General features: G+C 38.6%; 1 protein-coding gene across 1 annotated transcript in view; it reads right to left on the bottom strand.

The window, feature by feature from the left end:
* Positions 1 to 19,986, bottom strand: part of SPATA16 (spermatogenesis associated 16) — a 182,005-nt gene that overhangs the window by 14,629 nt on the left and 147,390 nt on the right. The window contains exons 6-9 of the mRNA XM_054577053.1: positions 17,069 to 17,215; positions 15,915 to 16,027; positions 8,457 to 8,621; positions 5,839 to 5,922 (exon numbers count right to left, since the gene is read on the bottom strand). Coding sequence (XP_054433028.1) covers positions 5,839 to 5,922; positions 8,457 to 8,621; positions 15,915 to 16,027; positions 17,069 to 17,215 — 509 coding nt within the window. The remainder of the gene's footprint in view (positions 1 to 5,838; positions 5,923 to 8,456; positions 8,622 to 15,914; positions 16,028 to 17,068; positions 17,216 to 19,986) is intronic.

Here is a 19,986-nt window from a genome sequence, read left to right on the forward strand (position 1 = left end):
GGCAGTACAAAATGTGGACTTCTGTCAAGAAAGAGCTTGGGTCCTAGGTCTGGATCAAGTCCTGGCTGTGCCCCTTGCTGGCTGTGTGACTTTAGACAAACTGCTTAACTTCTCTGTTTAATAAATTACACCTTTTCCCTCATATGAGCATTAGTGAGTTGCTCTATGTAAGGTAAGGAGAGTGTTGGCACTTATTAAGAGCTTAGTAAACATTAACATTTATTCTTTCATTCTGATAGTCTGGCTACCAAAAAAAAAAAAAAGAATTCATTTATAGTTGGAATCTTCTAGCTCAATACCTTTATTTTATAGATGAGAAAACTGAGTCCCAGAGAAAGGAAGTGGCTTCTGAGCTACCTGTGACAGGCCAGGTCTCCACATTGCTAGTTCAGGGTGCATTTTCACTGTACCAGCCTCCCTCTACGTAAGCCTTTGTTCTCCTGGATGGACTGAATCTGACCACTTTGCACGCCCACTGCCACAACCTGGGCTCAGGGTTCAAGCCATTCAACTTTGAGTTCAAGCCTCCTAATCACTTTCCTGTGTCACTGTAATAACCTCCTAACTAGTCTTCCTGATTCTACACTTGCTCCTTTCAATCTATTCTCAGCTCAGCAGCTTAGATTACTTTCTTAAAGGCAAAGCATTATGTCTTCTGCTCTCTGGCTTCATGTCCTATCACTCTTATTCATTCTGCTCTAGTCACCTACCCTCCTTGCAGTTCCTTGGACATTCCAGGCATGTCCAGTCTCTGGGTTTTGCACCTGCGGTTTTGCACTTGGAATGACTTTCACCAGGTATTTGCAAGGTTTGCATTTCTTTCATATGTTTCTCCACACATCACCCCAGTGAGTCCTGCCTTGACTGTTCTACTGCATTTGCAATCACCTGGCACTTCCCATTTTTCTTTTTCTGCCTCCTCCACCCATCACATTTATTGCTATGACACATTCCAGATTATCTTGGTGGTGTATTCCTTACTTTTATCTAGTAGAGTGCAAACATAATGATGGCATTGCTTGCAATAATGTCTAACCCAGAGGAGGTGCTGGATGAATTTTGGATGAACGCACGAATGAGCTATGTTAACAGGACTTATAAGCTATTCAAAGGAGTGTTTTCTCCGGTATTCTTGCTGTAGACTAAAATGAAGCAAAGTGTGATAAACTTAAAGAGTCTTGCTGTGGCATGGGACTTGCCAATACAAGCAGATTTACCCTTTTTTTTTTTGACATAACCTGCTTATTTCTGTATATGCTCAGCTAAACCAACATAGGTATGTCTTTCTTGAGTTAGTTACCAGAAAGCAAAGAGTACTCTGTAAAGCCAAACCAAAAGCCAATGCCTTAAAACTCCATAAAGAATGTATTTTAGTTCTAGTGGATTAGGAAAAAACAATTATCCCATACTTTTCCTGGGCTCTTAGTAACATCTCACAGAAAAAAAAATATGGACAGCAGGTCAGTGCTCATGAATCAGATTTCATCTTGATGGACTTTTTATAGACCTATAACAAAGTAGAGCTCTGAAAATTGTGTTAGGTAATGGGGATTCTCACAGTCCCTATAACTATTGGAACTAGGAGGTGCTGCTATAATTCTGCTGCTTCTGATGAAAATTTCAACTGTTTTCATTAGGTACAACAGCTGTTTCTATTACAGATAACAGATCTCGGAGGTGGTGATGCTGATATCAACTTCTAGTGGGCTCAAAACAGAGTGTAGCTTGTACAATTAGTTTTTTTTAAATTATTTTTTTCTGCACATGCAAATTAACTCTGTAGCAATAAAAGAAAATTACTTACTTGCTATCAGAATTGTCTGAAAGTGATAGGATCATCCTTTGCAGAGTCACATTAACCAAATTAAAAGCCCTTGGGAAAAATTTGGCACCCTGTTCCTTCCCATTCACATCTTCCTAAAGACCTCTCAGGAGCTTCCATTTAGAAAGCTAGGATCATTACCAGGGCTTTTAATTTGGAGAGATTGGCTGCTCACCAGTTAGTCTTTCTAGACACCTGCTGGTTGGGTGGAGTGGCTCTGCAGTGTCCAATCTCAGTGGTCTTGACTTGACTATCTTCTTGACTTCTACTTGCTTGCAAATTTTCTAGCCCAGACAGAGTCATGGCTTTACTGCTGGAGCTTGTTTCCAAGACAGACATTATCATTTCAGTCTCTCACTGAATGTACATATTTTCCTCCATAGGGAAGTTAGATCTAGTCCTCCAACCCTGTGACACTTGGCTGTCATGTGACTGCTTTGACCAATATTTGTGGTGAAAATTGCTCTGCCATTTCTGAACCTAGCCTTTAGGAGGATTGGTGGATGGTTTCTATTTTCTTTGTCTTGAAATACTTCCTGCTGGAACCCAGCCTAAGTCACATGGGGAGGCCATATTAAGGCTCTCAGGAAGAGCGTCAACTGTCTGCCACATGAGTGAGCCATTCTAGAGTCCAGTCCATTTTAGCTTTCAAATGACTTCATGTGATTGAAACTATCTGATTGGATGTATGAGAGACACTAAGCAGGAACCACCTGGCTGATTCTGGTCAATCTATGGATCCATAAGAGAGTAGTAAATTGTTGCTAAACCAGTATATCCTTGGGGTGATGTGTAACACAGCAATAAATAACTAATATAGGGGCAAAGTGGGAAGCCACAGGCTCAGTGCTCCTATGAATGTGGATACCAAAAAACTAGCTGAGAATGAGGTGCAATTGGTGGTTGTTTACAAGATGCACACAGGTATAAATAAATGTTGGTCTCTCTTCCAGCTTTTTGGCTGGTCAGTAGAATTTCATAATTGGACTATTCTATTATCATTTAGATTTGTAAATGCAAATATCACTGTACAAATGTTACTGGCATGCCATAAAAACATAAATATTATTACATTATTATACAAATGCAAATATTTCTGTGAAGCGTTATGCTTGAAACCAAAGTATGGCAAACTTTTTCTGTATAGGGAGAGGGAGTAAATCTTGTGGCTTTATGAGCTACATGGCTTTGTGGTGACTACTCAACTTGACCAAGGTGACTCAGACAATATATAAATGAATTGCACGGGCGTGTGCTGAAATCTTTATTTGAAAAAATAGGTGGTTGGACACTATGGAACTGAGGGTTGGAGTTTGCTGACTTTTGTTCTAAACAATTATTTTTGTAGCTGACAGAAATATTTGATTACATTGCTTGATTCTCATCAGAATTGGATTTGCTTTACCTTTAGCTCCAATCCCTCTGGCCATTTCTTCTTAGTCTCATTTGTAAAGTTTTCCTCGTAAGACTGAAATGTTCTCTGAAAGCCTCTCCTTATTCTGTGTTCTTTCTCAGCCATGTCACCCACTCAAATGATTTTAGTTAACACCTATTTGGCAATGACTAAGAAATTTCTATCTCTATTCAGTCTTTTATCCAGAACTCCAGGCTTCTGTATTCCTCTTGGATATCTTGCCAGCACTGTAAGTGCAGTGTACTTTTGTGCCAGTTATTAGCCTATCATCTGTCAACTCCCAACCCACTCTTTACACCCTTAGTTCTTTGACCCTGGGCCTGGGACTCTGCAAACCCTACTTCTATTTTGCCAGCTCTTACTCTTTGGTGACAGGGCAATAGAAGGACACTGCAAAGCCAAAGGAGAAAGGAGGGACTTGCTGCTTCCTGTTCACTTATGGCTGACTTCTCTCTACTTGGGGTTTCTGTGAGAATCTCTTCAGTAAAACGTCTTTCTTCCAGAAACATGTTCTTTTCTGTAGAGGCAGCTCAATCTAGTTTTCCCAAAAGTTGCAGAATTACCTACATTACCGTTCCCTTCCCCCTTTCATCCTCTACATCAGCACCAGTGGGTTAAGTGCCCTCTCAGAAGTTAGCATCTCAATTCTTCAGGAGCTCTCCTCCAAGCTCAGCCGTACCAGTTCCAGCTAAGCAGCGCCTCCTAGTGGGAGGCTGAGTGTTGGCCCAGTAGGTTCTCCAAGTTTCTGTTTAGTAATTCTAACCTTTTCTCTTTGCATTCCCAGCTGTAATGAGTAGTAGATGTTTCCTTTAATTACTTTCTTTGTGATAAATTATCATTCTCCTTTTCTTTTTCAGTTATGTGGTTAACAATTTCATACCTAGTTAACCATTCTTTGTATTAAGTTCCCTTTCAAATATCTGGCATGGTTTCTGTCTCCCTACTGGATCCTGAAGCAGTTTAGAGTCTCTGCCAAAAGCTGCTCTTCCAACAGTATTTCCTTCCTTAGTAAATGGCAACAGCAAACCTCTCTATCCCCTACCCAGTGGCTCAAGCCAAATATGTGGGCATAATTCTTCTTTCTATTCTCTAAATTCCCACATGCAACCAAATGAACTACAAGTTCTGTTGATTTGGCTTCCTGAATATTTCTTAAATCAGTCTGCTTTGCTCCATCTCCATGTCTTCCAGTGTAGATCAGCCACTGTGTTATAAATGACTCCCCACATTTCTGTAGTCCCTCAATCTGCTCTCCCACTATGGCTCTAGAGATGTCTCAAATGCATTTTTCCAGTCACATACTTTCTGAAACATTCCAAATTCTTAACATAATTTACAAGTCCTTCTGTGAGTTAACGTCTGCCTCTGCAATTCATTTTGAAATATGTTCCTTGTGCCTTTGTCAGTTGTTGAAAGTGCCATGCTTCCTTTACATTCTTGGTACAAACTGTTCCTTCTTTTTAGAAATCTCCCCCTTTTCCTGATAATAACTACATGGCCTTTACATGTATAAATATCACTTCTGTCATTTCTGACCTCCCAAACCAAATTATATTCCCCTATTTTTTTCTATAGATCATGGAACATCTACTCTTTTCACTATTATACTCAGTAAACTTATAAGTAACTCTTTAATAACTGTCTTCTTTTCTAGATGATATGGCCCCATATAGGCAGGGGCTGTGTTTATCTTGCCCAGCATAGTACCTTTGATAACTGCTGTTTTCTCTGACATAGTAAACATTCCACAAATACTTGAGTTCAGTTGCTTTCTGTTTTATGCATTTATCTGAGGGCCTCTGAATGATCTCAGAAGACACACTTTGCTTCCGATGCACCAGAGTCCTTCCTGGCTGACTGACTGCTACCTTGCAAAGTGAAGGCTTCTTTGGTTTGCTCCTCTCACATCTCCTGACACCAGTTCTCTTTGGGTTCTTACAGTGATTGGAGGAGACTGAATGGGGGATAGATTAATCAGAATTGATTATCTTTAGCGGAAATGGAGACTCAATATTACTCACTTCTGTGTGGTCAGAGGGCCCTGTGGTATTGCATAAGCTTCCTGAGTATAGGGGTCCAGGTGTATCTCGGTGGTTGCTTTATTTAAACTCCAGTAGCCAATGAGGAAATGTTCCTCTGCTTCTAACACCAGTATATTATTCCTCTCCATGAAACATCAATGTGCTATATTCTCTGTAGTTTACTGAAATACAGCCATTTTTTCTTAAGTGATAAAAAGATGAGGGAAAATGTTGAGAAGTGATTCAAAACACTGATGAAAGGGCTTTTAAAAAACTAGAATAACCAATAATGAAGAAGCAGAAAATAAAAATAGAATATGGAAATGAGCATGATAAGAAGACCCATAAAGGCATATAACTACAGTCTGCTGAAAAAGAAGCAGACCTGAGGAAACAGGTTACAAAACCCATATTTGGTTTCAGTTACACTTCCAAAGAGAGAGAACTGCACTTATTTTAAAAAGAAACCAAATAACAAAACAGCCTGAAGAACTTTCTTTTTATCTTCTAAATAGACATGACCCAAGATGGACGTTTTCTTTGAGAAGAATATATGTTTTTCATTCAGCTGGAAGTTTTACCTTTTGGATTTTATTCCACACACGTTCTTTATCATTTCTTCTTCCTTCAAGGGTGTCCATAGCATCTGCCATTAGTGACTGCAGCTGTGGCACCAAGATAAAAATTATCAGTGTGGCATTCACACAGAAATAACTTCTCTAAACACACAGATTAAAACCTAATTAAAAAATCATTTGTACGCTGATGATTTTATTACTCATCTTTCCGGCAATGAACATTGCTACCTCATCTTTGCTTCAGTCATTACTGAGTATTATTGCAGGCATAAAATATTGAGACAATGAAAAGATTCTTCTTGAAAATTTGTAGGAAACATATAGGTTTTAATGTAGTAAGTGTTGATGCTTTGTAAAAACAGATTTGGGTTGTGAAGAATGAAGGCGGTAGTTAATTCTCTCAGGAAATGGCATGTAGTACATGAATGTGTTTTAGTATTTGCTCCTGAGGCTAATGTATCATGATTTTAGGCATCATGCAAAAGCTCACCAGAGGACAATTCTAAAATTGTGCTGTTTTATTGCCTCTTCAAGGATCTGGCTCACTTAAATTCTTTTACATTCTTTTCTTCTCTAAAACTTCAAAATAACCAAATTGTCTTTTTAGGTTCCATTCAAAGGCAAGTTTTCAAAATTCCACCCTTTTCCCAAACTGCCATACTCCAATTGAGAACAGTCCTATACACATGCTGCAAAAGTAGCTGTAGAGCAGCAAAACCTCATGAAGTCATGTGACAGTCACAGCTAAGAAAAGAAAGTCCTCTAAAACAATAACAAATGCCTGTTCAGTTCACTGTGACTTCAAACAGTATGAACCCTCAGGTAATCTTTTGAACTTTAGCTCTTGCAGAGTTGTAGCAGAAGGGCAGAGCGGAGTCACTCAGAACTCTTCTGTTGAGCAGTCCCTGGTTACACAGCACCATCAAAGGTATTACCAAGATTTATTGCCTAGGTTAACCCATGCTTTGAAGTTGAAAAGTAAAATCTATTATTTATGGGGATGCTATCTTGCAAGATACATGATTTTTAAATATTGGGCCAGCACACATACATTCATATGCATTAAATTTTTTTTCTAGTAGCCATATAAATTATGTAAATATCCCATTAAATCCTATTTCCCAAGGTTGTTTGAGATAGTAGAATATTGCACTAATATGTGTATAAAGGATGTTAAGAATGCTAGTTTGCCACCCTTTGTGTATAATTTGAAATTTAAGTATCTTCAGAAAAGCGAGGCTGCCGATGTGTGGTTAAGAAGACCTAAGTGCAGAAAACTCCCCTTTATTTTTCATTTAAATCTTGCATGTGCTTTTCAGGAAGACAGGATCAACATTGTGCCAGTTTCTTAAATTAACATTTTCTTTGCTTCCTCTTATCTCCCAGGGGCATTAATCATCTAAAATTGGCTGCAAGGTACACTTCGAAAGCTCCATACCGCACTCCTGAATGCCGTAAAATGGTAGGATAAACATAGCCTATTAGAAGGCATTCCCCTGCACACAACTGTAAAGGTCTTGAAAGTATTACTGCCAGTTTTGACTTAGTAATTCCTTGATTAATAGGCTTGCTCCTCCTCCACCTATAGTTTCAATCTTTAGTAAGCATAGTTTTCTTATTTAGCTAGTCAGACCATTTTACATGCACACTTTGAATATAAGTATTTCTTTGAAATACTTGTACAGGTTCAGATGAACATATAGGTTGGTAGTTCATTTCTTGATTAATTTGTTATAACTTTAAGAACTCAGAGAGGGAGGATTCCTTTAGGTATCTGATAATTACAGGTGATCAGTTTGGGCTGTTCTCATCCTTGCTATGTGAGGTCAGTTCAGGTCTGTAATTCATTTTAGCTACCTTCAATTAAAGCCTTGAAATAGAGAGCCCTTCCCTATAAAACATTAGGATCTCCATATGGAGTACATCTCACCTTTCCTCGAGGGGCCAGCAAACTGTTTACTAATTGTTTTTCAAACACGGTGCTATCATTTCTATTGTTAATTATGGTTATAATATATTAATCTGAAGGTTATTTGAGAGATCCTTTCGACTAGTGTTTGACTGCCTCTCTGTTTTCTGAGTTAAGTAGCCAATTCAGTTTAAAAACACAGCCATTTGACTAACTACATTTTCCCCTCACATAAAATAATTATCCTTTCTAAATGTGGTAGTGCGTGCGTGTGTGTGTGCGTGTGCGTGCGTGTGTGTACATGCACTGCCAATGCCTCGAAGGACTATTTTGTAGGGTTGGCTTTCTATACAGCAATTTCTCTTTTGTACTCTCAGTTTTCCATAGAAGAGAATCATATGTTAACATATCTTGGCTTTAAGAAGCGATTTATTAAAATTTAACTTTATTTAAAATAAAAAGCCTGACACAATACAAATAACCAGACCTTTCCCACATTTTTACACATCACACAATTCTTGCTGTTAAAAAAAATGGGAGCTAGTCAATGTAAGCAAATAAAAAAAGGCACATTTACTTTCCTACATTTTCCAGTCCCTTCATTAAAATGAGAGTAGGGGGGAGTTTGCCCTCAGACTACATTTATTATGACAAATTTGTTTCAGACCATATCACTTTTTCTGTTGACTCAGGGGGAAAAACAAATACTTACCAATTCCGCCTCCTGCTGACTGATGTCCTGTAGATAGGGAATGGTTGCTAGCTCTGCCATTGCTTGACCGATCACCTGGGACTGCTCTTTCACTCGCTGCAGCCGGCTGAGGAAGCTGGCGTATTGCAACTTCTCCATCACACCTGAGTACACAGGGAAGCTCCCCTGATCTCCCCATGGAAGAAAATGTTTTAGAACAAAACCACAGAAATAGAGCTTTCTCTGCGGATCGAAGTCAGGGTTTGTTATAATATATTTATATCCTTGATATATTTACATCCAGTACAAACAAATGTTTCCTTCTATCATCTTAGAGAATTATCTGTACCCTTCCTTCAAATAGATAAATGTATATATATTTTACAGGAGGCCCTGCCTGAGAAAACTGTGCTGAAGGGAGAAAAGAGGACTGAAACTGAACCTGTTTTCCACCTTCCCAGTGACATCCCAGGAAGTTGTGTCTGTTTAGACTGGGGGGACTTTATCTATGATACCAAGTTATCATAAGAGCTGAGTTGCCCACTACTTTGTTTATATAAAAGAATATTTTTATGCAAATTGAATCTGGGAAAATGGTATGCATGTTGAATTCTGTTTACCCCCATGGTTTACATCAAACCTCATCTCTGCTTTTATCTTTAGTTCCCCTTGTTTGGCCTCTCCTTGTGGAACCGATAGGAGTGATGACTGCAGTTACAGCACTTATTTTGACTCCTAGGGCCAACCCAGCAGCTGATATGATCCATCCTGAAACTGACTATTGTCCACAGGTGTAAGCACCACAACCGCCCGTGAATCTATTGGTGCCTTGGGCTTTCTCAAAGTGGGGAATTTTATAATAAGGTTGCACACTTGTGTTTGCTATTGCCAGTCATAAAAGAAGAGGCATCATCTTCTCTAAAAAGTTTATTATAAGTTGTAATGCATGGTAGGAGAGGTAAAGTTACATTAAAATTCCTATATTTATATTTAGAAAAAGTATTTCGGACATAAAGGGACTTATAAAGGATTAAAAGAAAATCCTTGAGTTTCTACTGTGTGGAGGGTAAGGAGCAACTGGAAGTCACAGGAAGGCTTAGTTTGGCAATTGCACCCACATCCTGGTGCTCAGAAGAGGAAGGCTGGAGGACCAGCATAGCTTTATGGCAGGTTTCCTCTTGGACCCCCTGCACCAGAATCACTACGCTTGCTTGTTAACTAGGTAGAGTCCTGGGCCTTACTCAGTGAATTGTAATCTTGGTATGTGTCTCTCTCTCTATGTATTTTAGCTAGGTAACCCACCCCCCCAATATTCAAATAGCTCAGAAAGAAGTTGAGTAACAAACCACTACCTTAAAGCTTAATATCTGAGCAAGAACTATTTTAATTTTGTGCATATAAGTGGGGACCCTAAAAAACTCAAAATTTATTTATAAAAATTGTGTATTTATTCTTACATGTTTAAACTTCAGTCACCTTCAGAGTACTCTCCATTTAATGCAATACACCTAATTGGGACTTTTTTTCCCACTGCTCAAAACAGTTTTTGAACTTGTCAGTTTTGATGTCTTTTAGTGCTTCTGCCATTTTTTGTTTCACCTCTTCCACATTGGAAATATGTTTCCCTTTGAGGACTTTTTTCATCCAGGAAACAAAAGAAAAAAGCTCCCCAGGGTGAGACCAGGTGAGTAGGGAGGGTAGGGGAAGGAGGTCATGTCATTTTTTGGCAAAAACTGCTGAACACAGCGTGGTGTGGGCTGGTGTACTCCTAAACCACCCACCATAAAATGGGAAAATGCATTGAAAGAGTTTTCAAAAAAAAATTCACTGAAGCCAACCACAGCCTCTCACAACAACGCCAGCTGGTACACTGACACCAATGGGTTCCTAGAACACTCACGTGGTGGAAGAGGCCTGTATTACAAAGGGCTTGCCCTCCAGAAAATAATTCTGGTTTCTTTGGGTCTCCCCTCATACTTATAAAATAGATCCCCGCCACCCCTTCCCGGAACTAGAGAAGGCAGACATATTTTTTCTTTCTTAAAATATATCTCCCAAAGAGAAAAAGTATTAAACATTAGCACTTTTAAAGAACATCTGAATTTCATCTTGAATTTAGAAACCAGTTCTTTCTGAAATGTCATTCTCATATTTTAATTGACAACAAATCCTAGAAGTTAGTACTTTTCTAGAATCTTGTTAATAAAGGAAGGTTGAGCGCCACAGCATTGTATTTGTTGTATTTCTTCCTCACACCTATCTATGCCATTTGACTAATGTCCTTCTATCCCTGCTATGTTTTTTCAGATTAATTATTTGTCTAAAAATCTATAAACCGATAGGAGCATTGATTGCAATTGTGTGTTTGAGATTCCTTCTCTGAACTGACAAAATAGCTACCCTATCCATTTAGTTTAAACATGTAGCTAAACAGTGGGATTCTGCCAAACAGAGGAAAGCAAGTTGCAGGAGGAAGAGTGTTTTTTCTTTCAGAAGAAAAATTACTTTCTTTGTCTTTTTTAAAATATGAACACTGGGGCTAGTTGCAGCAAAATGGTGTAGTGACTCAACTCCAAAGAGCAGAAACAACTGCAGCCTGCTTGGGAGCATAATCTATCAGTGTAACTTTCCAAAACATTAGGAGAATAAAAATAGGGGAAGGCAATGGTGCTTTGTTAGCTTGATTGTTGGGTACATAACAAGACAGGAAATGCTCTGTACAAATAAAATACTAGGGAAAGAATATAGTTGGCTGCTAATAGTCACCCCTTCTCTCCTCATCCCAGACAAATGCAGTTTTGGTTATCAGGAAACCGCAGATGAATATTTTACCTATACAAGATAGGGGTCTCTGAGAGATGCAGTGATAAGAAATAAAAATTAAGATAATACCAGCAGGAATGTTTTAATGCTGTTGCTTTAAGAAAATGAAGGAAATGATGGCAAATGAAGGAATTATCTTAAACATCGAATGCTAGCAAGGGCTAAATCTAAAGGGAAGCAGCCTTTCCAGTGAGACTTCCAGAGCCATCGAAGGGCTCCTTAGCAGCCAGAGAGAGTGTAATAAAGTAGCGCTCACTGAAGCTCACACAGGTAAAATGAAGGTTAAGCAAATAGCAAGTTCAAATGAAGGCTTTAGTCAGAATTGCCTAGATTTAATAGCAGACATGGATAAATGTTTGGCAAGTAAGTGGCACTATATATAATAGTGCTGAAAAGCACAGCCCAAGCATTGGGACTATATACAACACGTAGAAACATTAACTCCATTTGACACAACATATAGAAACATTAATTGCTGCAAAAAAAGGGGTAGGAAACACATATTATTGTTCACTTCAAATTTAATTAAGTAAACATTTTTAATGCTTCACTTGGAGGAAATTAAAAGTAAAATTAATGAGGTATTAAAATTATGATTAGTAAAGTCATTTTTTGGCAAGTCAGCCTGTGAAGGAGGCTTCATGCATGGCAAGACATTTTATTATTTTAACTCTTTCATATTTAGCCCAGGAAGCACAGCACAGAAGGTTTGAAACTGACAGCAGCCAATAAAGTTAAGGAATAAAAAAAGCACAGTTGCATCTGATAGCATGTAAAATAATTAGGACAAAGATCTAAAGAGGGAAAAATACCATTAAAGTAGAGTTACTGGTTGAATGGTGTTGATGTTCAGTGGGATTAAAAGCCACCAGTTAGGCAGGTAGTAGAATATTTTAGATTATAACCCTTAAAATATCAGAACCATTCTGATTTGGCCATGTGTTGTGTGCCTAGCAAAGGAATCTATAAATATAAGGAAACTGGTGTCAGTGTGTAAGGAGAATCATTTGTTGGGAAATGCCCTGTCTGCTTTCAGGGACTGCAGCCTCGCTGACAGGCAAGAGGGCCCCAAGGCTGGAAATAATCAAGGAGGCCTTGGGAAAACAGGCCACAGGGGAGACGAAACCTGTCCCCCTGGCAGGGGTGCAGCCCCTGCCTCCCTCACATCACCCTGCGTGGCCCTGTGATGGTCGGTTGTTGATGATGAGTAAGTTCTCTCAAGAGGAGGGACAACCTAAGCCAGACATTGGACGGTATGGGCAGTGGGACAAGGACTTGAGGGACACGGAGAAAGGGCAAAAAGGCCCGCACCCCTCGGCTCGGCTTGAACATGGCCGGAGTCCTCATTCTCTCTGAAAGAAGTCTCCTTGTCTCTTGGTGGCTCTGTGCCGCCCTCCTGGCTCACGCTTGAAACAATACTAAAGGCAGGTACAGCCCTAAACTGGATCAGGTGGTTCCCGGGGACAATCAGGCCTAGAAGGAAGTTCCTCTAAGCATGCTTTGTTCTTCCCTCAAAAGTGATGATATCCGGCTCATACTGGGAAGGAGATTTACATTATTCATAGACCCTGACCTGGGGCAGATCTCTCGTGTTCCTCCAATTTTTATGTATGATCTCTGTTTTCTGTAAACATAGCCTTTTGATATTGATTGATGAGCTTTGCATCTATACCCCTGTGCATATGGTTCTCAATAAAAGCCTTTGGACACGATGGTTCCCCACCTTCTCTCCCCTAGAGGGAAGAGCCACGTCCCCTCTCCTGGCAAACAGAGCAGTGTTTATGAGGACTTGTGTTTATTCCCCCATCCGTGACAACCCCCGGACAGGCTCTGGGGGATTCAGAGCCCCACCCCCTCCTCAGCTGGCTCCGGACAGGAACCCTCAGATCCAGGAGTGCCCTGTGCTCCACCGTGGCACTCCCCGCAACGCGTTGTTCCCCGTGACAATCATTGCCCGAGATATAGAGACCTCCCTCATCCAGAATATCCTTTGTTTCCTTCACCAGCTGTGTCTACCTCCTCATGGCAAGAGGCGAAAATTCGCGATTCCTGGGGAGCCCTGCTGGAGGCAGCGGATCCACTCCAAGGTGGGAGAGGACAGCTCTCATCCTGCCTTTGTCACACAAAGCACAAAGGTACCTAAACTTTGTGATACTGAGCACATCAGTGATATTAGGAAAGAAATATCAAAATCCACAGGACACTTGCATAATCTTCATTTTAGAAGAATATGTAATCTCAAAGTACGCAGTTTGTATAAAGCAAAAGGAAGGTCTGGGAAACAGTCCTTTTGTCAAAGCTAACTCAAACCAATACAAATAATTAAGACTTCTAAAATTTATAATGCTTTACAAAGTAGCTTCAACATGGATTACGCACTTTTGATCTCACAGCAGCTCTGTGAGGTGAGCCTGATAGCTATCAGCTTATTTTATAAATGAGAAAAAACAGCTCAGAGATTAAGTGACTTGTCCTGGGCCTACACAGCCAGAACACAGCCTTGGATGAAAGTCTTCATTCACAGGTGTCACAAAGTAGGGGAAGAACTAGTACGGAGAATGTAATGCCTAAGCATTTGAGTGGATGGCATTTGATATCTGACAGTAAAAAACAGACCTCAGGGGATGTTAAAGACACTGTGGAGGGGTGCTTGGGTCACAGTTAATGACACCATGTAGGAATAATTTCTACTCACCGACTCATTACTTGCTTCATTAAGCTAGGTTACCTTTGCAGCCAATTTTATTCAGTCCTGCTTAATGAAGCTGTAGTTGACCATATAATAAGAAACCTAGATGCTGATATTTGGATATACTGGTGGTCTCTGGGTACCTTTGGGATCCCTCACTTAAATTCTATTAAAACTTTTTTAGATAATCTTTCAAAAACTATCATTTCCCATAGAAGCAAATATAGGAAAGTAGAAATTCCTTGCAGCTAGCAACGTGGTGCTGACTAATTCTAAAGATGATTGAGTTATTAATTAGATGCTAATTTCATTATAGACACATAAAATACATGCATATATAAGTTTCCAAATAGCAAGAATGTCCTTTTAAATGTGAGAAGAAAATGAGTTAGGAACATTTAAAAAGTGCACAACGCTTAGATAGGCCCATTCACAACTTAGATAGGCAGTATTCACAATGCACGGAGATTTGAGCTGGTCACAGACAGGTCACCTCCGCAATGTTCAGCGCTCTGGCTCCACTAGGCCAACCATGTGTGGGCGAAGGGAAATAACGTTACATGGTGACTGCCCTTGTTAATAAAACTTCGATTGCTTGTAAGAGTCTGATGATGACAATGATGTGTGTGGGTCTCTACTTAGGATGGAGAGGTTGGTTAAGGGTGTGCGTGCGTGCGTGCGTGCGTGCGTGTGTGTGTGTGTGTGTAAATATAGTAGAGATTTTATAGCTTTTCTAAACTGTCGAAGAGATGTGAAGCTGTTCGTGATGACCCTGTTGGCTCCCCTTGTAAGGTAAGAACATTAAATCAATGATGTAAATTTGCAAAAAAAAATTATTTAAAATGTCCAGTTTACAGGTCTTTTGAAAAATATAGTAGTCCTCCCTTATCCTCAGGAAGATGCTTTCCAGAGCCCATGGTGGGTGCCTGAAACCACATAGATAGCACTGAATCCTACATAAACTTTCTTATATATACATACCTATTATAAAGTTTAACTTATGAATTAGGCACAGTAGGGGGTTAATAACAGTAACTAATAATAAAATAGAACAATTATAAACTGTACTAAAAATTATGTGAATATGGTCTCATTCTCAAAATATCTTACGGTACCGCACTCACCCTTCTTGTAATGAGTGATGTGAGATGGTACAATGCCGATGTGAGGAGATCAAGTGAGGTATTCAGGGTGGTGTGTGATTTAAAGCTTATGAATTGTTTATTTCCAGAATGTTCCATATAATATTTTCTGACTGTGGCTTACCTGAGGTAACTGAAACTATGGAAAGTGAACGTGGATGGCTGGGTTGGGGGGGAACCACTGTATTTAAAAAAAAACAACCCTGCAGACTTTATAGCCCATTAATGAGAAGTTCCCTTTAGAGCTTATATTTTGTAAAATAACAGCATAATCCAGGTCTTATTTTGGACTTTTTAAGACTGAAAAGCAGAAAGGACACATTTCTCTTGGGTCAGAGAAGGAGATTAGGTAATTTACATTAAGGGTATACAAAGAACAACTGGTAATATTTAGAGTACGGCTGAGTTTATCAATGTGGTGTGGTGGTGTTAGCTGAATTCTTGTGTAGGTAATGGGATGGTTATATGCAATAGCCTGATATGTGATACAGGGAAAACATTGTGTTGGCTAAAATTTTGTTATCGAGTTGAAATGAGAAATTCACTGCAATCTTAAATTAGATATCAGGAAGGCAGAAGAAAGAACTGTTTAAGAAGGTACTACCTAATAAACGCTTGAAACTGCAAAGCATAGCATTTAAAAAATTTTAAATATATAATTAATAAAATCATTAACTGAACTTCGGTTGGTTTTGCAAATGAGATTTACTGCGAAAGTTTCTACATTTTTTCAATACCTGCAATATTTGCACCATAAACTTTCCATAATTTTAGAATTGTTTAATATTTGTACATTGAACAAATATAAAACACTCATATACCTACATTCAATTGGGTGCTTCTAATAAAATCCAATATTGGCAAGATTCGCTTCCCCATGGTTTCCATCTGTCTCACTGTGTCTTCTTTGGTAAGCAGACCAAAGGGAGTTTTATGTTCTAAAAATTGAAACAATAAACTTTTACACCACTTTTTCCAGACTTCCATTTCAAAATGCTTTCTTTAGCAAGCTATAAACAGATATCTCAATGTTAATAGATATGAAATCTTTAGTATAGAAACCAGTCCCATCCCTGGGCCACATGCATAGCAGTGAAAGACCTATGAGGAGAAAGGTGGGGGGGGGGCACTCCTTTTGGAGGCTACCACTTATTCATCTTGCTGTGTTTCCGGATTCAGAGATCTGAGAGACAGCCTATAACAATTCACCTCTCTCTGCAGAGTATGTTTTTCCTTAGTTGTGAAAAAGTGTTGTCATAAATGTATCTGATTCTTGTCTTGTTCTTCCCAGGTATTTTTCAAGTGTGCCGGTCACACGGATTTTGAATGCAGCTCGAAGTTGAGATAAGCCTCAGAAGATACAGTGCCAGACAAAACATAAATACTTACTTATGTGGGTAGAGCTAAGGGAATAAATTCAACCTGGTCATGAATTCATCCCACAATTTTGTGAATATTTTCTTGAATTTTTAGAAAGTTTCAGCTAGAATTACTGAACACTATTTAATTATAATACTCTTTAGGAGATCTAAGCTCTTGGTTAATTATATAAGAAAAAAGTGGAACAGATATTAACACAATAGCAGATCATTCAAGTGATTTAAGGTTGTTTCATACCATAAAATAGTTTCGCTGCATAATTGTCTTCCCCATTTGCTAATTGATGATGATGAAATTTGTATTCTTTAAATGCCCTATGAGTAGACATTGGCCATAGTGTGGGTGGGTGAGACTGTTGAGTGAGGAAGGTAAGCACTCTAGGATTGTGTTTGGTCTTGGGGAAGCTTTCTTGGAACCAGAATTCCAGATGTTGTTAACGAACACGCAGGGGAGATTGGAAGACGTTTCTTATAACCCAACAAATAGTTCTTGGGTCCCATGCCCTACTATATGCTAGGCCTTGTGATGAATAAGGCTTAAATAATGTACAACTTTTGCTTTATAACTCTATTGAAAGGTAATAAGTCCAGGTGATTTACCTGTAAATGTTGGCAGCTTCCTACTTGATACTTTTTCCAAAAATTTCCCATCTTCTTTGTTTTTGAACCCAAGAGTCAAGAGGTATTGTTGGGGAGGAAAAGATGACCAGTCAACTGTCTGAGGCAATATGTGGTGTCCTTGAAGATCTGAAATTCAACAGAAGGAGAACTAAAGACTTCATTATATTATTATTGTCTTCAAGGTATTTTTTTTTTAGATTTCAGAAGTTGTATTTGGAAAACATAAGTACAAACATTAAAGACACAGAGTAAATGTATGCATCAAAAGGTCAAATGCCTGACATATCAAAATTTTATTTCATTATTTATACTTTTCTGAAAATATAAACATACACAAGACATACAAATGGTCCTGTTTCCCCATATTCAGAATAGGAAATTTAGGACCAGGTTACAGCCTTAATATTTTTCTCTGTGACTCTTTTCAAGAGAATTTAATTTTTCTGTCCATCATTTGAAATGTAAGGAAATAATGTCATATACAAGGAAAGAGAGAAACTATCAAGTGAGAATTAAAATACAATGCTAATTAATTTAGTTACCATCCAACCTAGTAGCAGAAGGAAATTTGGAATGATAAGTGTATATCCTTTTTGTAATTAGACTTGGCAATAAGTCAAGTGTCATGAAAATGGTTCTAAAACAAATCTAGTTCTTAATGACCATAAAAGCTAATATTTACTGAGTACTTATTTTACCTTCTCTTGTTCTAAATATTTTGTGTGCATTGTCTTTTTAAATCCTCTTGAAAACTTTACAAAATTGGTGACATTGTCCCCATTTTACAAATAAGGAGTTGAGGTATACAGGTAGGAAGTGACTTGCCTAAGAACATGACAAGTAAGTGGACAAAGCAGGATTCCCACACAAGCATCCGACTCCAGAAATACAGGCCTAACCACTGTGCTCTGCTTTCAGCTGGCTTGGATCTGGATTACTTTTGGGACAGGGACAAATGTCAGCCACAGGGTCTTGGAACACAGATTCACTTAATTCATTTCCTTTCTGAGTAATAAGGTTTTGGTTTATTGTAAAAGACTTGTCAAACGAAGGATGATGAACAGAGAGGTCCGTGAGCCCTCCCTACTTAACACTGCCAGAAAGGGGAAAATATGAAATTCCAAATATCCTTGAATTATAATTTAGTTAAAGGTCAATTTTTAATGTCGAATCAGAACTCCAATGGTAATGGTTCAAATAAGAGACTTCACTCTTTATCCGTTATAGTTTTTTAAAAAATAGACACAAGTAGACCATGTGTTTTTATTTACCTTCCCCATCCACCCTTCTTTGGCTGCAGAACCCTTTGTTCAAACTAAAACTTACTGAGACACCCAATATTTAAAGTCAGTAAGTTTAGAGCTGTTCCCTGGTTATGGTGTGCTCTATCACCTGGTTTTGCTCCTTAACTTGGAAGGCCCCAGGACCTCCTGACCATGCTGTTGATGTCTGGGCTTGTCCTATGGGGAGGTCCTTGGCTTCCTGGGTAACTCTGAATGTCCAGAGGGTCCCTGAATGTGTGTGGATAAACTTTATGGGTATTCTGACTTCCTGGAGTATACCTAGCTTGTTGATATAGAAGCTTCAGGATATCAGATACCCTGGAGTCTCCCTTTGGTACCAGAAAGGAACTCAGCTGAGACAGCCACGTCCAAGATTTTTGACTTACACTGAAGTGATCTTGGAGGTCCCAGAGTCTAGAAGTTCAGAAGAGATTAGGATGTATTGTGCCTTGACTTGTGTTTGTAGTAAGTTGCAGGAAGCATCTTGAGATGCATTTTTTGGTGCAGCTCTATAGCCAGAAACATCCAGATGTTTGAGAGCTCTATTATATAAATAACAAAGACTTTGAGAGGTTGATAATTTTTTTGCTTGTAAATATTTGGTGGATAAAGAGGAGGCCAGTACTAATAGTGGCAGTGATTAAACTGATGAGTAAAACTAATGTTAGCATTATAACTAATTTATTATAAAATACGCTTGCAAATATAGAAGTATTTTCTGTTTATTTTGACCTCATATGTTTCATCCTATGAGTGTTTAATTTATTATTAACCTACAGTTTTAAAATGTGAGACGTCCTTACATACATCATGTTAAATTTAGAAAAAATATTTTTGAAGTATCATTCTTATGCCATTTGTATGCAGAGTAAATTGCAATTGTGGGAACATTTAGCCTAGCAGGTGGTCTATGACCCAAAATGACGAAACACATACCAGATGTTGAATCTCATGTTACATTAATTTAAGTGCTAATTGTTCTCAATTTTATGCTCATAAACCTCTACCTACGTCCGAAAAGCTCTGTGCCTCCAATGGATATGAAAGTTAACCAGATTATATTGTCCTTTGATAGGAAAAGTTGAATTGATTAAAAATGTCTTCTTTGCTCCTGTCATGTCAGAAGGAAACTTTGGACAAATAAATCCTTTAATGAATTCCTTTACAATTTACCACAACTGGAGATGAAATTCAGATGACTATGACCAAATGTATTATTAAAAGTCAGTTTGCAGGTATGATGCAGTTCTAGATTTTTACCAGGAAGGAAGCAGATGCTTTAAAAACTAATATCAAAGATAGATCATGCAGATTAAATTTCTTACAGAAACATATTTCAAATTTTTTTTCCAAAGGAAAGATGTATAAGTCTCTGCAAAAGAAGATAAAGTTTATCTTTTTTTGTTAAAACCTTGTATTGTATACCACAGAATGCTGAAACTGACCAGTTCTCAGGTCCCCAAATCAGGCATGCTCTTTGACCTTTTATATTGCTGTGGTCTTCTTCCTTAAAGTCACTTCTTTCCAGTTCAGGGATAGTCTTTTTCTTTCTCTCTGTATCTCTGTCTCTGTGTCTCTGCCTCCTGTCTCCATCTCTCTGTCTCTGTCTTCCCC

This window comes from Pteronotus mesoamericanus, unplaced genomic scaffold (genome assembly GCF_021234165.1).
Source record: "Pteronotus mesoamericanus isolate MK-2021 breed Mesoamerican mustached bat unplaced genomic scaffold, CSHL_Meso_final contig_116, whole genome shotgun sequence".
In the NCBI taxonomy this organism is placed as follows: Eukaryota; Metazoa; Chordata; class Mammalia; order Chiroptera; family Mormoopidae; genus Pteronotus; species Pteronotus mesoamericanus.